The 17,543-nt window shown below is 44.9% G+C and overlaps 1 protein-coding gene across 2 annotated transcripts in view; it reads right to left on the bottom strand.

Annotated features, from left to right (window-relative positions):
- The window catches only part of LOC119174638 (myotubularin-related protein 9), a 47,075-nt gene that overhangs the window by 14,823 nt on the left and 14,709 nt on the right, over positions 1-17,543 (bottom strand). For both annotated transcript variants that reach the window (XM_075895336.1, XM_037425626.2), the window contains exons 7-9: positions 17,135-17,239; positions 8,084-8,209; positions 5,935-6,182 (exon numbers count right to left, since the gene is read on the bottom strand). In XM_075895336.1, the coding sequence (XP_075751451.1) occupies positions 5,935-6,182; positions 8,084-8,209; positions 17,135-17,239 (479 nt within the window). The remainder of the gene's footprint in view (positions 1-5,934; positions 6,183-8,083; positions 8,210-17,134; positions 17,240-17,543) is intronic.

The following is a 17,543-nucleotide window of genomic DNA, read 5'->3' as shown; positions in this document are numbered from 1 at the left end:
GTGCCCGACATGGAAAGCGGGCAAGCTTCGCGAGTACCTCGAAGAATAGATTTTTAATGTATTCCGGCAGACATTTTTGTATGCCGGCAGACATTTTTAATGCAGACGAGACTGCGCTTTTTTATCGGCTGCTATCGGACAAGACCCTGACACTTAAAGACGACGACTGTTCTGGAGGCAAAAGAAGCAAAGAGAGAGTGTCAGTGCTAGTCACGGCGAACATGACTGGCACAGAACGGTGTCGCCTGCTTGTGATCGGGAAGGCTGCCAAGCCTAGGTGCTTTAAAGGCGTGAAGACGCTTCCTGTGGATTATGCCTCGAACAGAAAGGCGCGGATGACATCCGATATATATTTAAGGACTGGATCACCAAACTCGACCGCAAGTTCGCGCAATCAAGCCGTAAGGTGTTGTTCCTTGTGGACCAATGTAGTGCCCACATGAACGTACCTGCCTTGAGTGCCATCAGTCTTGTGTACCTGCCTGCAAACACGACGTCCGTGTTGCAGCACATGGACCAGGGCATAATAAAAAATGTGAAGGTATTGTATAGGCAGCATCTCGTCGAGCGCATGCTTTTGTGCATGGACAACTCGTCACAATACGAGGTGAGTTTGCTTAGTGCCATCAACATGCTAGCGCGAGCTTGGACCCGCGTGAAAGAAGAAACCATCACCAATTGTTTCCGGGCCTGTGGTTTCATGGAAAACTCGGGAGATGCTTCTCCTTGTGCGCCAGTGGAAGTGCAAACAAATGAGCTCGACGACGGTAGCTTTCGCGCCGCTCTTGGTGACGTCCGTTTTGACGAGTATGTCGCTGTGGACAGCAACGTCGAAACATGCGGTCCACTAACGGACAGCAAAATCGTGCAGATGGTTCGGCCCCATGACTGCATTCCTGAAAATGACGATGATGACGACGACATCGGAAACGAGCCACCACCGAGGGCTGCCGATGTAGCTGCGGGTCTTGCTCTTGCGCAGCGGTTTTTTGTTGGAGAACAAAACGCCGAAGAAGCACTTCGACACGTGTATTCCTTACAAAACTTGCTAGCCGCAGCCTGATTCGGCAAGCAGAAGAAGATGACAGACTATTTTTCCTAAAAACTGTCGCGCTTTTAAACTAATAAAAGTGCCGTTTTTAGTGCTTTTTGCTTAATTCGAAGTTCGTTTAATTCGAAGTTTTTCGCGGTTCCCGTGAACTTCGTATTAACGGGAGTCGACTGTATTCACAGATTTACGTATCTCGAGAATTTGTAATACTGCCCAGTTGCTCGAGGGACCCGATTCTCAGACTAGACTTTCTGCACGATAACGGAGCAGTGATTAACTTGCAAGAGTCGCATGTGACGTTTTCTACGGCACAAGCTTTAGCGCGCAACCCTCACGACAGTTACGTCAATGCTTTGAGAATTGTTGACGATGACCTCACGTTACCGCCGAACCGTGGCGTGTTGACCTTGGTAATCTGCGACGTTTTCGATGAATTCAATGACTATGAAAGTATTGCAGAGGCAAATATCCCACTGCTGCTTAAACGAAACATCTGCATAGCCCGATGCCTTGTTCGGTTAGAGAATAAACAATCTTGAGTCCTGCTGACCAACTTCAGCAATGAGTTTCAGCACGTCCCTAGAGGCACCACTGTCGCTTTCCTCAGTGAAAGCGCCGACTTTTCCGATGTCAGTGCATTGGATATGACTTCACCGCATGCAAAATCTTGTGCTGACCTGGGCAGCCGCATTCACGTTAATCCAGACTTGCCAAATTCACGAAAAGAGCAACTGCTGAACCTTGTGACGGAATTCTCGGACTGCTTCTCTACAGCATCTAAAGTTCAACGTACTACCGTTACAAAACACCGCATTGTTACCGAGGAGTCGGCGCGGCCTATTCGCCAACATCTATACCATGTGTCCCCGAAGGAAAGAGAGGTGATTAAGCGTCAAGTACAAGAAATGCTGAATGATGATGTCATTCAACCCTCGACCGGTCCGTGGGCGTCACCTGTTGTCCTAGTAAATAAAAAAGACAACACACTACACATTTGCGTCGACTACCAACGGCTTAACAAAGTCACAAAATACGAAGTTTACCGCCTGCCACGGATTGATGACGCCTTAGACCGTCTACGCCATGCCCAGTACTTAAAAACATTAGATCTCAAGTCAGAGTACTGGCAAAATGAAGTTGACGAGGGCGACCGTGAAAAAACCGCATTCGCGACTCCCGACGGGATCTACGAACTTGTGCTGCCTTTCGGTCTCTGTTCCGCTCCCGCCACATTTCAACGCATGATGGACGCTGTACTTGCTGGACTAAAGTGGCAGACGTGTCTTGTATACTTGGATGATGTCGTTGTGTTTTCAAGCACGTTTGACGAACATCTTTCAAGGCTAAAAAGTGTCCTCACTGCAATAAGGAGAGCAAACCTTACTATCAAGCCCAAAACGTACTACTTTGGCTATCAGGACCACCATTCGCTCTGCTGGCTTGCCAATCTACGAGATGTATTAGGCCGCCTTGCCCACTGGAGCTTCCGTCTTCAAGAGTACAACATAACGGTGGTCTACCGATCAGGACATAAGCATACAGATGCCGACTGCCTGTCTCGTGCTTCCATTTCCCCGACGTCATCCGACACTGAACACGATTTACCGTTTATCGGCATCGTCGATGTGGTCGGGATGGCCGAGCTTCAACGTGAGGACACTGAGCTACTACCTGTCATCAAGCATCTTCAAGGAGAAGACGTTATCGTCCCACGCCAGCTCTCACGTCGATTAACATCGTATTGTCAGCGTAACAATGCTCTCTACAAGAGAAATCTTGAGAGCAGCCAGGAACTTTTCTCCTCACCGTTACAACGGCACTGCGTGAGGAAGTTTTGCAGGCGTGCCACGACGATCCTTCTGCCGGTCACTTAGGCTTTGCTAGGACATTAGAGCGCATCCGACAAAGGTACTACTGGCCACAGCTGTATTCGTCCGTTCGGCGCTATGTGCACACGTGCCGTGACTATCAGAGGCGTAAAGTGCCACCCGCAAAGCCTGCCGGCTTCCTCCAACCTTTAGAACCACCTCGAGCACTGTTTCAGTGAGTGGGAATGAATCTTCTTCGTTCATTCCCTATGTCATTCTCAGTAAATAAGTGGATAATCGTCGCAGCCAGCTATCTGACTCGCTATGCAGAAACCAAAGCTGAGCCTAGTGGAACTGCAGTTGAAGTCGCCAGATTCTTCGTCCACGACATTGTTTTGCGTCATGGTGCACCTGCTGTTCTTATAACCGATCGCAGAGCAGCATTTACGGCAGAGTTATTGCGACAAGTCACCAAGCTGACGCACGCTAACCGCCGGAAAACAACAGCTTATCATCCCCAAATGAACGGCCTGACAGAGCGGTTAAACAAAACAATGACTGACATGCTATGTATGTTGATGTAGAGCACAAAACGTGGGATGAAATTTTGCCATACGTCACATTCGCTTATAATACAGCTGTGCAAGAGACCACAGACCTAACACCATTCGAGCTTGTTTATGGCCGTCGTGTCACAACACCGTTAGGCGCTATGCTCCCCATAGACTAGGACACCAGCGGAAATGACAGCGTTGAGGACTTCGTTGAGAAAGCCGAGGAAGCCCGCCAGCTTGCACGGAACCGCATTCGCACGCAGCAAGATGTCGACGCTCGTCGTTACAACTAAGGTCGAAGGAACGTCCACTATCAACCAGGTGACTATGTATGGATGTGGACATCGTGGGCTTTCGGAGAAGCTATTGCGACGCTACTTTGGCTTTTACGAAGTTGTGCGCTGCCTCAGTGACGTGAATTACGAGTTAGTTCCTTGAAGCTCGGATACCAGTTCAAACCGAAGACGTCCACGGCCAGAAGTAGTCCATGTGGTACTGATGAAACCGTACCACGCCCGCGAGTTATTAACACTTCGAACTTTCTTTATTATCCACAACAGCGCGAACTAATGTTTTTTCCTTTTTCGTTGACGTGACCAGCTTTTTTTTTATGGCCATCTCTAGCATCTTAGTCAATCGACAGGGACGGTCGCTCTTGAAAGGGGTGAATTGACACAACGTGGGCAGGCAACTATAGTGGCCAGCCTGTGAGGAGGATAACGAAGTAGTTCTGTGGGCGCATGCTCTGGTGTTCGTGCTTTTGGCCTTTGGTCACGAAAGTAAACTCCCTGCGTCCCTGTACCTTTGTGACAGTATTATATAATAATACTGTGAGGGGTAAAGTCAGAACCATGATGTGACTACGAGGCACCCTGTAGCGAGTGGATCCAAAAATTTTGATCATCTGGTGTTCTTTAACGTGTACTGACATCTTACAAAACAAGAGCATCTAGCTTATTGCCTATATCAAAATGGGAACTCCATGGCCGGGATCGCATATGTTGCTTTAGAGTCAGATGCTGAGCACCATAGCCACTATACTACAGTGGCGGACTACTAAATAACAATTTAAGACAACCTTGCGCTTCGCTATACGTACTTCAATACCAGTGAGCGTAACTAACTGATAAGGAACATTGAGAGGAAAATTAGATAGAACACAGTGCCATTGCAGTATTATAAGTACATAACTTATAACTGTAACTTTTATACTGCTAAGTTTGAGAGAAAAATGAGTGAGCAGTATAGCTGGAAGAACTGAGCCTGTACATAACTGCTGTTCCATCTAATACAACACCTACATCGCTCAGTCAAAAAGCACAGTGAAGAAATGCTCATAAAAATACAACATCCTGCACGCAGGTTGGCGAAAGCCAGTAGCAGAGGGACCCACAACCCAGAACGAGTGATTAAATTCTGGAGGAAAGTAAAAGAGCGTGAACTATTGTGACAGGTGACAGCATACTTTTCGCAATTTGAGTAGGACTTATAATCTTAAATCGCGTTCAAAAGTAACCAAAACCAGCATGTCGCGCCTCTAATGCAAGAGCTATGAACCCCAATTATGAAGTCCTAATAACTTGCTGTCAATATTTAAAATATTTGAAGTGCACCGGAATAAGGGCTTGAATTTCAAATATGTACATTATTGTTCCTGTTTAATTGTTTCTATGTGGCTTAAAAGGTAAAAGAATTACACCATGAAAAGTGGCACTGCTTCCATGTCACGCGATGTTTCCAGAGCAGCTTGGTTCCCGTAGCGTCCACCTTGCGAATGCGTTCACTGCGACACGCGAAATGCCGTCGACCTACTGCTATGTGGAGAATCGCTACCACTTTTCATGCCTGCTGCTGGTGGCCGCGATGATGGCACTCCGTCGGATTCGTCGCTACCGCTGTGGTCTGTCCAAGCATGTCGCTGTGGCGCTACTTGATAGGGGTCCTAATTTTGCCCTTGCGTGTGAGCCCAAATTCGTTCCTTAACTCGTTCAAGTTGTCAAGCGATGACATATTATAGCCGTCCAACTACAACTGCACATGAACTAGTATGCGTGAATCGTCAATCACGTGTTAACGCCGCGTTTCATTTTAGAAGACTTGGCTTGGCTCGACTTGGCTAAAGTAAAAAAACAGACTTGTGCACGGCCAAAATTATTTGCATAAGATGCCCGGGGAACGTGCTGCAACTCTTGTAAAATAATTTATCAAGCTAGAAAGCAGTGATCGCCGGAATGCAGAATTGACAAACACAACGTTACGTGTTTGTACTTGTTTGGCTTCACTTTTCATCACTGCTTGCGTTACACTGGCGTATAATCCTATTGCGATCATATCCACTGTTTGCAGTATGTCTCTTTAAGACTGCATAATCGCTGCAAATTAAAAAATTCATATTATAAATTTTCTACCGTGTTTTCCATGTCACCATTTCGTGATTACAAGCTCTGACCAGTAAGCTTTCCGTTGCACTTAAGAAAACGGGTACCATAAATATTGGTTGAGGGTCCCTTTAAGCTCCTACCTGGAATACGCAATCCAGGAATATGAGAAAGGTGGGGCTTTGCTCCTTGGTACGGACGCTGGCCGGTGCAAAAGCACCGTGCTGGCAGCGCAGACGAAATGGGTGTCCCGCACGAAGCCATTCGCGTTCCACAAGCGCCTGGAAGCCACGCATCGTTCGGCAGTCCGGGTCCAGGATCACCTGAGCCAGCGAGCACGCCAGCAGGGTAGAGTCTGTGCCTTCAGACCCGTGTATCACCACTGAACGTTCTGCAAGAAGAGCGAAAACGATGGCATTCAACAGAAAGCTCAGCTGAAAATTCAGCTGCGGAAATGTGAGTCTTCAAGTATAGGCCAAAAAAGATCTGTCTGTACTGGCAAGATGCCTTTTGTAAGGTTTGGCGTCGCAAGCAAGTGGGGCGAGTGTTTCCCGCTTTCTGTAACCATTTGAGGGGAGAGGCCATGGCCTGTTTTTCGTCGCTTTCAATGACCAGCAGCACAGCCTCCAGCCAGCGGGGTGCCAGGATACGGTGTGAAAACGTCCAGTGTGTTGGCACCCACTCATCTCGAATGGAGTCCGCAAAGGGGCTGTCAACCATGACAGCAGACAACCACGCAGTAAAGGCATGGGCCCGCTAAAGAATCAGCAACACTCTGGTAACATAATCGGCCGAACCAAACCGCCACCATCGTGTTTGTTAGCATTCTTCACAGAATGCCTTTTGTAGGCCGTTTCTTTCGTCTCTATCTGACTGGGGGCTCAAAGGCTGAAAGCAAGAGAGAGGGGAGGACGGCAGTAGAGGAACTTAGTCTGTCCAATAAACGGACTGAATCGTTTTGATTTGCTGTGAGGAGAACGGGGAAGGGAAACCTGGGTGTTAGAACCTGGCACCAAGCTCCTCACGAGGGGTTCCAGACTACTCATGAGGAGAAGAAGAAAAGAAAGTGCGTAAGGTGATGACGTGTGCTGACCAAGAGACGCACCTTCTTGCCCCTTGCCTCGTCACCCCCTTTCCCTGCATAGCTTTCAGTGCACTCGCTAGTACAAAAGGAGAGAGAAAGTGCTTGAAGAGTGCAACAAATTCCTTTAAAAGGTCCGTAAAATGGTTTTTTCACATTGCACTTTTGATTAAACCACTACAGGAGCTAATAATTGGCACGGTAATTCAGTCAAAGCGCCTTTTTATTAACGAAGCTACGAGTAATAAACAGGTATCCTCCTCCTCCACTCCACCTTTCACCCTCAACCACCTCAGCTCTTCCTTCGAACGCTCGGGGCTGAGCTCCGCCTTCACGGGGCCTGTGCCGCTCATTCCACCGCCAAACAGATCAGCAGCTACGATGAGGCTTTGCGAATGGGCGGCTAAAAACGCGCTTGGCCGTGTCGCAGCGATCTGCAGTGATTCGCAGCTTTAAAGCATTGTAATAAATTACACAGTTCACACAGAGCTCAAAGTGGTTTGTAAATGACCCTTTGGACTTGGTCTACTAGTCTAATGTGTCTGTACAAAATCATCAAAACCATTTCAGGGTACCTTTAACTGTGCTCGTAGCTGATGAATTCGAAGAAGTTTTATGGCAGTCAATTCGTGAAGCAATAAGCTCTTTTAATGAAGTCATTCCATAATTGCTTGAAAACGTGTTACACGGCCTCTGAGCCACCTAAGATGTTTTTTCTTTACATTTCATGTAAATGTGCAACGAGTACCACAGGCCATCGTGATCAGCAGTGCCAAATGGCACAGCCCCAAGCTCCTCTCTGGGTGCTTTCGGTATCCCCAGCATTGGTCATTATATCGCAAACCTAATTTAGTCAAGTTAGCAGCAGCAAGAACCTCTTTATCTGCCTGGAAGTGCAAGCGCTTCCTGTTTTTCCCCTGCACACAGAGAGGAGGGACACTGAGCCAGGAGGAGAGGCGAGCAAATGAGCCAAGTGTAATAACAGGATGAGCGAAACAAGCGATGACTGCATTTTGATAATCAAGTGTGTGTAACTGCTATTACAGAATCAATTCAAAAAATTCTTGTGGCCATGTGTTCGTTGTACAATCCTGCGCAACTTCAACATCTCAACTAAATTTCAATCTCTGGGTGGTATGGGATCCTTATCGAATGTTTGTAACAAAGCAACAATGTAACATATTGCAATAAGAAACAATGCTGTAGCTCACCATCCTGGTCAAGGCACTGGGCAACAAAGCAGGCACAAGAGAGAACACTCTTGATATGACTCAGCCACCCCGACCCCTCAAGCCGGGACAGCCACTTGTCCATGCTCACGCCGGTGTCACTTGATGCTGTGATAAAAGCCACAAATGAGAACACAACATCAGGATTATTGGCGAAAGCCTAGCACAAAGAACTTCTGTAAAGCTGTCCCGCCAGGCATTGCTGTACTAGAGACCATTGTGTGTGGTGGTTGAAATTACCCAGGTAGTGTCTGTTGGTTACTGCTGCTTGTTTACTGTCTAGTAAGCCCAGTGGTCCAAGTGCTCTGAGAAGTGAGTGTTAGTGCACTCCTGAAATCCAGAAAGTGGGTAATATGAAACTATTACGATAGTAATGGCAAGCAGTACCACTAGGCAGAGCAACTTTTGTTGAAGCATATGCAGTTAACTAGCAGCAGATACAACTAGAATAGTTTGAAACTCTTGTCAATCAAAGGAAATTAAATTGTAATATTTTGTTTCACTCTTCAAGTCTTGAATCATAGTGCATACTATAGCTTCCCATTTAAAATGAATCACCTAACACACACAAAGGACAAACTGGAGACATTTACAAGCTGTAATAAAAATGTCAATTCTTGATATTCAGAATGGTCAACATGGTAGCATCAATCGAGTAATCTGTGAATCAGTCTTAATCATTGATAAATTATTTAAAAATGATTGGTTGTCTTTATTTATAGCACAGGCATTATTCCATAGCAAGATTTCTGACTTTGCATTTGAGATTCCATATTGCCGGCTAGCTTAACCTGTTTCTTCATTTACAGTTGGATGCCAGTATCGTTCAACTTTCCAATGATTTGTATGATTTCTGATTGATGCCACCATTGCCCAAACAGACATCCAAGTTACCAACAGGATGCTTTGCTTTATTGTGTGAAACTATGTGAAACAATTATGACTGACCAAACAGCATTATTTTATACAAGCAGCTCAGTGCAACTGAAAAAAACTCATCATGCATGCTTCAAGAAAATTTTATGACATGTGTCCTTGGCTGACATTTAAAATGCTACAAATGCCAGTGATGTTTTACTCTTGAGGATGATCTGTGCAGCGATCAATAAAATACTGCTTATCTTATATAACTGTCTATCGACACACGCTCCTGCTTGTAGCATCATCATCGTCATTTCCCGACCACCATGCCGCACTTCTCACGCAGCTTGTGCCAACAGCTCGAGGCACGAGCTAGGAAGAACGAACTCGTGCTGCGGGCGCTCTGAACGCTGGCAGCCACTGCTGCTCCGCTTAGGCAGTTCTTAATAAAGTAGCGAGACATGGCCGCTTTCATGTTCTCTCGCGTCTCATCTCTCTCGCTACAAGCTACTGATTACAATCATGCTTCAAGGCTGCATTTTTCATGGCCTCTGCTGCACAGCTCACAAGTGAGGAAGATAAGATGCAGCCTTAATGACAGTAGAATGCTCTAAAACAATCACTCACGGTACCACAGCATGCACACAAGAAATGAAGACCAGAAGCAAGCGAAACTGTCTTCAGTTGTTGTGCACTCTCAGAAATATCCTAATACAATTCCCATACTTTTAGTTCCGTGGCTTTAAACGAGGTCCCATGGAAGAAAAGAACGAGCATAGAATTAGCCGTACGCAGTCAAGCACGATCATTAAACAACAAGACCTGCATGTCTAACATAAGCAAAATCATAACACCTTTGTATAGACTAACGTTAGAGTTTAACTGTTCTGACTCCTTTGCTGTTCAATGCAGTTGGATTGTTGCAAAGTTGGCTCTAACATCAAACACATCGGTAGACACACACAGTAATTTACAGAACAAAATTATACTGCCATATTCCCCTTTACTATCACTTTCCTCCAATGCAATGGATACTTGCAACCCCTTCTGCACTGGTTATTCAAATGAATACGACAACAAACAGCGCTCACACTACACACACTAACACTGATTGTGCCCAGTTCCCTTTGAACATTGTGCCATGCAATTCATGCTTGAAGGTGCAGGCAACAGAACAAAAGATCAAGCGGAAATAAGACAACATCCCGAGCCATCGCGTCCATTCACCATTACGTTGCCTCAACTCGAAATGAGATGCACAGCGATTGTTGGCACTTACTAATTTAACACTGCACTTCTATAGCAAAACATCTACCACAAACTAGGAGAAATCGCAATTCCATCCATTGAATAAGTTACGTTCAACCACTCACACCCGCCCTAGAGAGGACAACTGGAACTTAGCTGCATATAACACAATAAAAGGGAACTTAATGCCATTATTAAAAAGGAACATGGAGATGGACAGTGTGTGCATATAGACAAGTAATGACTATAATAATATTGCAGCATATATATATATATATATATATAGTATTTAATCACTTCTAATATATAGACAGAAGCTCTTGTTTTGACGAATGAAGAGGGAAAGATTGAATGCACGGTTCTTTGTTGTTCTCTTAATGCTTCTGATTGCAAAAGAGGTAGTAACGTGGTGGGCCTCATAGCCTTCCAGCGACCTGGCCGCCTTAAGCGAGACTGCACTCCATGCCAGACACACTTCTTTGAAAGAGCCGAGAGCCAAAGTGCTGGCGATGATGTGCTGCTCTTCAGAAAATAAAATTAGCGCCATTGCCTCAAAATACTGAAAATCAGGTCGGCTTGTCCCTGTCCTTTTATTTCCGGTGCGATCAAGAAATTTAGCCATGAGAGATCACACACTGGGTATGTATCTGACATTTCCTCTTGCCTAAAAATTTCTCGTTACTAGGTTACCTGGTGTAAAATCCTATGGACACTTGCATTGCCACAAAAGTATGTTGCCACATTGGTGCGCCCTTGAAACTGAGAAATTAACACATGGCATTTCCCTATCCCTAGCAAAATATGACAAAAACAGTGCAGAGTTGGCACGAACAATGCTGCAGATACTTAAGCTTCCATATTTACAGTAATGTGGCTGGATTACAGTAGTTTTTCCTGTGTCAGCAGCACTATTCAATCAATCAATGTATGAGTTTTATTATAATTGATTGAATGATTGAAAACTATTGCAGTTTTGATTCAACACTTATTCCAACAGGTGTTATTTTATAGGAGAAAGCATACGTCAGCGTAGGCCCCATGATTTGCAAACGCCGAGCAAATGCTTGCGTCGCAACCTATTGTATTCACCTGCAAATCATCATTACTCTAACCAGCATTGGCCGAATGATTGCTGAATAATTGCCGACATTGGCTGTTGCCAAATGCTGGCTAAATGATTGCTAATGTCGGCTTTTGTTGACCACTATTGTCGGCTAGCGCTGGGTAAATGAAGACAAAGATGGGTATTTTTTGGCGACGGTGAACTAACTTAAGTTTATATGCTGTTACAAAGCAAGATTGCCTCTATTCAATCCAAGCCAAATGGTTCTTTCATAAATAACTACCTAGACGCCAACCTGAACTGGTTCTGCCTGAACGTTATTAGCTCAGGTTAATCAGAGAGTAGTATGTTGGTTGAGCAATGATTCAGGATGTTACGTTCAGGGAATCAAAGGTATACAACAGAATAAAGAAAGGAAAACGTGAGCAGTGAAGGCATGCATGCATCCTACAGACACGAGTGAAACTGGCATTTGCATTCTCCAAGAGGCAAACTACACAAGTGTACCAAACAGGCAAAACATGCAGGCCTGGCCTCTCTGGTAGATTTGAAATAAAAACTTGCCTCTCCATCTTGATACAAACGGCAAGCTGCTCATTAACGCCACTGCTCCGTTCGGGCTAGTGCTTACTCCATCACTCAGCGGGTAGATTTCTCATGAGGCAAGCAAACCGAGAGAAAAGAAGAAATGTAGAAGGAGAAAGGAGAACAAGGAAGAAGTGAGAGAGACTGCCATAAGTAAAAAGGGTGTTGTCGCTCAGAACCCACACGTTTCAGCTCACATAATTTCCTGCTCAAGTTGTTTACCAAATGCAAAACATCAGGGTGAAAAAAAAATCTAATAAAACCTATGAACTGCACTGAGTTTGTAGGTCTAGCTCAGAAGGCCTAGAATGGCCGACACAACAGTGAGCTCAGTAGACTTAGCTATATCTACTAAGAGAGTCAGCCTACTAATGAGCCTAGTTATTAGGCCCAGCTACAGCAAACCATAAGAGGGGTAATGGGCAAATTGGCATTGACTGCATGACGCCGCCGATATCTCCTTGTGAGCAAATGTTTGTCAAAGATGCTCTTATCTTGACAGTCGTGACACCTGTAGTGCAGCAGAGTCGGTGCACTTCATTCTTTCGCGTCACGGCTTCTCTCTGCTGCGCAACAGGTGTCACGATCATCTAGACCGATGTGGCCCTTTGACCACGGGTAACGTCACCAGCTTCACCTCCCCTATTGCCCATGCCACTCAGTGAGCCCACTAGCACTGTCCTAGTTCCCCGTCTCCTAGCTTCGCAGAAATACGAACTTTAGCAACAATGGCACAATTGTGCAACTCACAGCTGGAAAGAAAATGAAAGCCCCTTCGCTCGTCTCTGACAAATACATAGTACCTGCACTGTGCTGCAGTAATGCTAGGACGTTAGGTGTCGCACTAAAGCAGCACATTTAAAGGTCCCAATTTTCGTATTTCACGACTAACTAATGCGACAGCCGTCCTACCTGTCAGGTGCATTGTGACTCCCAGTAAGGTCACAAGCACTTTCATCATTCTCATGAATTCTTTCAGTTTTCTGTGAAGTCTTTGGGGCACCATAAATAACTCAATTAACAAATAAGGAGAGATGGGGTCACTGTGCCAGCAATTAGAAACAACAAAAATATTTCACTGCCAACATCTTTTCATAATGACTCTGCGCTACAGCTAAAGACCAGTGTATTCACATCTATTGAAGGGGAATAACTGTGCCACTCAATGCAAATGATTTGTGGCACAGTGAAAGTATCTAAGTTTACTTTGGACCAACATTTCTTGCAATAATCTTAACGAGCCAATTACAATCCCTTGCAATGACAACACTGCTGAAGTCAATGCACAAAATGACAACTTTCTTATGATTAGGCACCACATTCTCTTTAAAAGCTGCAAAGCCTGTAACATTATTAAAATTCAAGCAGCAGTGCTAAAGGAACATTACGTTTTATGCAAAAAAGTTTTGTGATTGAACAATATTTGCCCATCAAATACAAATAGGTAATGAACTCTTACAAACAGCTTTACATTTATCTAGACATAGTGCATATTATGAACTGCAGTATGTTTGCACAAATGCCTGTGCAGTATGCCTGTGCAACTTTCAAGTTCCTGTGCAAAAGTTATCACAGGTCTTAATCTGTTAGGTCTAGGCATCAATCTGTTAATTTGAATTAGGTTGTTCATTCACTCGCTAGTACCAACATACACTTAATTGTCCCTGTAAAGCTTAAGCTATGAATTTGCCTTCAAAAAAAAAAAAAAAAACACCAGACTACCTGCTTCAGCGGAGAAGAAGGTTCCCAATGTCCCCACCAAAGGAAAATACACACTGCAGTCGCGTCTACAAGTTCATGCTTCTGCTGAGCATGTGCAACATGACGCATTCACTTCCCAAACATCAAGATTAACAATCTAGGAAACAAGGGTACTTAGAGAATGAACTGTATTGTGATTAATGCAAAACAGCAAAGTGCAGACAAGTGACAAACTGGAGAAAAGAAACAAGAATAAAAGCAGACAATCCAAAACCCAAGTCAAATTCCCACGATAGCATACACTCTCGCAGGTGCTACATTTAGTACGGGAAGTATAACAAAGATAAGTTGGACAATGTTATGTGATGGCCACCAAATGTTGCCTCTGCAATCTTTAGCTGTATTGTGTGCAAGACAGCCAACGTGTTCAAACACTCACGTGACAGCTGGCATGTGTTGTTCTTCAGCGATACCATATATAATCATGTAATGGCAGCACACATGCAACAGCCAAACCTCAAGCTTTGTTCAAGAACCCCCCACAAACAAGTGTATTTAAAAATTACTCATGCGTTAGCCACACCCTGATTGATATGTGGGGATTAACGTCCCAAAACCACCATATGATTATGAGAGACGCCGTAGTGGAGGGCTCCGGAAATTTTGGCCACCTGGGGTTCTTTAACGTGCACCCAAATCTGAGCACACGGGCCTACAACATTTCCGCCTCCATCGGAAATGCAGCCGCCGCAGCCGGGATATGAACCCGTGACCTGCGGGTCAGCAGCCGAGTACCTTAGCCACTAGACCACCGCGGCGGGGCTTAGCCACACCCTTAACTTTTGAGAAGGTCTGCAGCATTATAAGTCATGCAGTGCGAGAGTTCTGAAGCTTTCTTTTTTCTCGGGGGTAAAAGAAGGTGGTCCTGCAGAGTTTTCGGCACCTCCAAGTAGCATAAGCACAGCCTTGAGGATAGAGACTGCCTACAAGGCACTGCTTGTCCTCCAAACAACATCGATTGCACGTCTGAGGAGGGCACTTTTTGTAGATTGTTGCCACTGCATTTTTAAACTGTGGGGGCAGGTTTCACTTATCCCAATACAAGCAAGTATTGCAGCTAGGTAAAGATAAGAGCAGCTCTGAAAACATGTACAAAAGAAAAGTGTCCTTTTCTGTGCATAATGGCCTCCCGCCATTTTCACCTGAGATATTTGGAAAAAAACCTCTGGCCATTATTACACAAGTGTATGTGGTACATGGTGGTATTGCAACATAGTACTATTTAATGCTGGCTTTTTATGTGGGAGGTTCTCTGGGCAGTGTCACAATGCTCTCTTCCCAATTCTCAGGCTAATTATTAAAAAAGCAACACCCAACCCCCCTGCAATGCAGAAGTACAGCAAAAGCTACATGGTGTGTGATTGTGCCCCCAAGAAACAAAGAACAAAGAAGAAGCCTTTCTATCTCGCACAGATATGTCAACCACAACACCAGTAACTACAAAATGTAAACAGTAGACATTTGAAACTGTGCTATAATTCGAATGGACTTGCACTAGAAACCTAAGGACCCGGCCATGCTTTTACAGGGCCCCTAAACGAGCTCCAATAATTTAACGTTTCACATAAACGAATGCATCGAGTTCAGAAAGCCAAATGCAGCCGTGCTATGAGCTATGGATGCTCCACAAATTCCAAGAAGCAGTCCCTTCTTTTCTCGGAGCCTTTTGGCAATCCTCAGCCCCCTAGCGTTTGCCGAGAAGTAAACATTATTCTCTGCTCTTCATACACAATACACGTTTGCCTGCTTGCAAATACGTGCACTTGCCACTGTTTCCTTTCGCGTGGTGAGAAGGAGCACTCTGCCAGGAGGAGAAACAAGCTAACAAATGGAGCATAGTGAAGGAAAAAGCAAAACGAACGAGGGTCTCTAGCATAATCAAATGCACCTAACTCGGCTGTTACAGCCCCTATTTCGAAAAATTCTTACAGCTATAAGTACTTTGTAGACTTGTGCACAACTGCAACCTCGCAATTAAATTTTGACTGCAGTGTGGTTTAAGGGCCGTTTAAGGCTGAAGAAAGGTGCTATTGCAGAAGCTATTAAACTTCAGGAAGTATTATCCACGAAGTGATCTTAAAGGGGTACTGAAACCTACTTTTGGGAGGTGAGTTTACTCTGCCATACGGATCTCCTGTAGAGGTAGCTCTGAGCAAGTGTGATGCACAGCAAATGTTGATATTTTATTTTGATATTAAAGTCAATTTTCTCGCAGTGCACCTACCCACATCGACACTAACTTGATGCCAGGCTACAGCACTAATCCTGGTGACTTCGTGCAGCAGTCTGATTAGTTGTGATGACGTCAAGCACAAAAAAACAAATGGCACTTTGCGTGCCCGTCGCCCTCTCGTTCTTCTGCTTGTGCCAAGCAGTCATCCGGTCATTGTCATGCAACGTACCTGTGAAACGAGCTGGCGGAGTCTGGAATAGTGCACGTGCACACGAATACAAGATATATGCTCATCAGAGTGCAAAGGAATCGTTTGATTTCTAATTTGGAGTCATGACCCCAATAATTTTGCCCCGTGAACATTTGCACTAGTAAAACGGGGGACAAGTACGGATAAGTGCAAGTTTCACGGATGCCCATCAATCCGGCCCTGAGACAAGCATGCGTCGACTTCGTGCACCGTGGCTGAGGCGGAGACTGTATGCCAACCAAGCGGACCCAGTTCGCTGCACTTCACTCCTGATGCGTACATGTGCAACATGCAGCTTCTGACCGACTTTGGATTTTCAACAAAAAAACTTCAGCCTTAAAGATGATGCCATCCCAACGTTGTGCCTTGCTGCTGCAAAAGTTGCCACACGTGCGGCACGCATCAGATGAAGCAGACGATCGAGGAAGCTAGGCGTGGACTAGGATACGTCATGAAAACTTGCGCATGCACCTGTTGGTGCTGTTCATACCATGTCGTGACGTCAGGGTACAATTGGAACCAAAACTAGCTTTTAAAGGCATGCTGTAAATGATTTTTCAGGGTACATTTCCTACGCTCTTGAGGTTTGACCTATTATTTGACGCAAGAAAAAAAAAACGGTACATTTCCTAAGCTTTTGGGGGCTTAGGATATCATTTGACGCAAAGAAAATAGTAAGCGGGAAATTTCGTATCAGTACCCTTTGAAGATGCAACCCAAGAATAAAATGTTTTGTAATTAGAAAACTACAAAGATAATGGAAACACAGCACCGCGAGCACTATGCGAATTTACACGCACTAGCTTAGACTTATGCCAAATGCATTTTAGCACTAAACAGGTATAGATGCTAAAATTTTACAACAAGCTTTTTCTGATGGGAACCTGCGAAGCTACAACTATGTCATTTTAACCTAGCCAACCTTACCCGTTGATATAACAATGCTTTCACAAAGTGAGTGAAAAGGACTAGGCTAATTATATCGACCTTCAAGACGATAAAACAAAGATAAAATTCAATACAGAAACAACTATTTGTGAGTGTTCAAGCATCAGTGCACAAAAGAAACCCAAATTCAGACAAGATGCTCACCTTCTACAACTTTGGAGAGGGACTCTAAGAGGACTGTATAGCGCTCGATTGGCTTGTGCAGGCGCGTCCACATTGGGTAGTGCACTTCAGGCTCGCAGCCACCACCTGAGAGTTTCGAATTCACAAGTTCATTCAACGCAAACAACTAAGCATCATGAACATCACAAATGAATGTGTTTTTAGGAAGTTGGTGATTGATTTGCGGGGTTTAACGTTCCAAAGCCATCATATGATTATGAGAGCTGGTGCACTGCATTTAAAAATGAAGCTCGTGCAGTGCAGATATACAGAGACAAGACGGAACAGATGTAGATTGGAGTTAAGTCAGTACGCAGCACCACTTCACACTTGCCAGTCAACATTGTGCCAGCCCACAGTATACTAGACCATGCCGTACTAGTCGATATCG

Source organism: Rhipicephalus microplus, chromosome 5 (genome assembly GCF_043290135.1).
Source record: "Rhipicephalus microplus isolate Deutch F79 chromosome 5, USDA_Rmic, whole genome shotgun sequence".
NCBI lineage: Eukaryota > Metazoa > Arthropoda > Arachnida > Ixodida > Ixodidae > Rhipicephalus > Rhipicephalus microplus.
The sequence above is the reverse complement of the archived record's forward strand: the minus strand, read 5'-3'. Positions and strand labels throughout refer to the sequence as shown.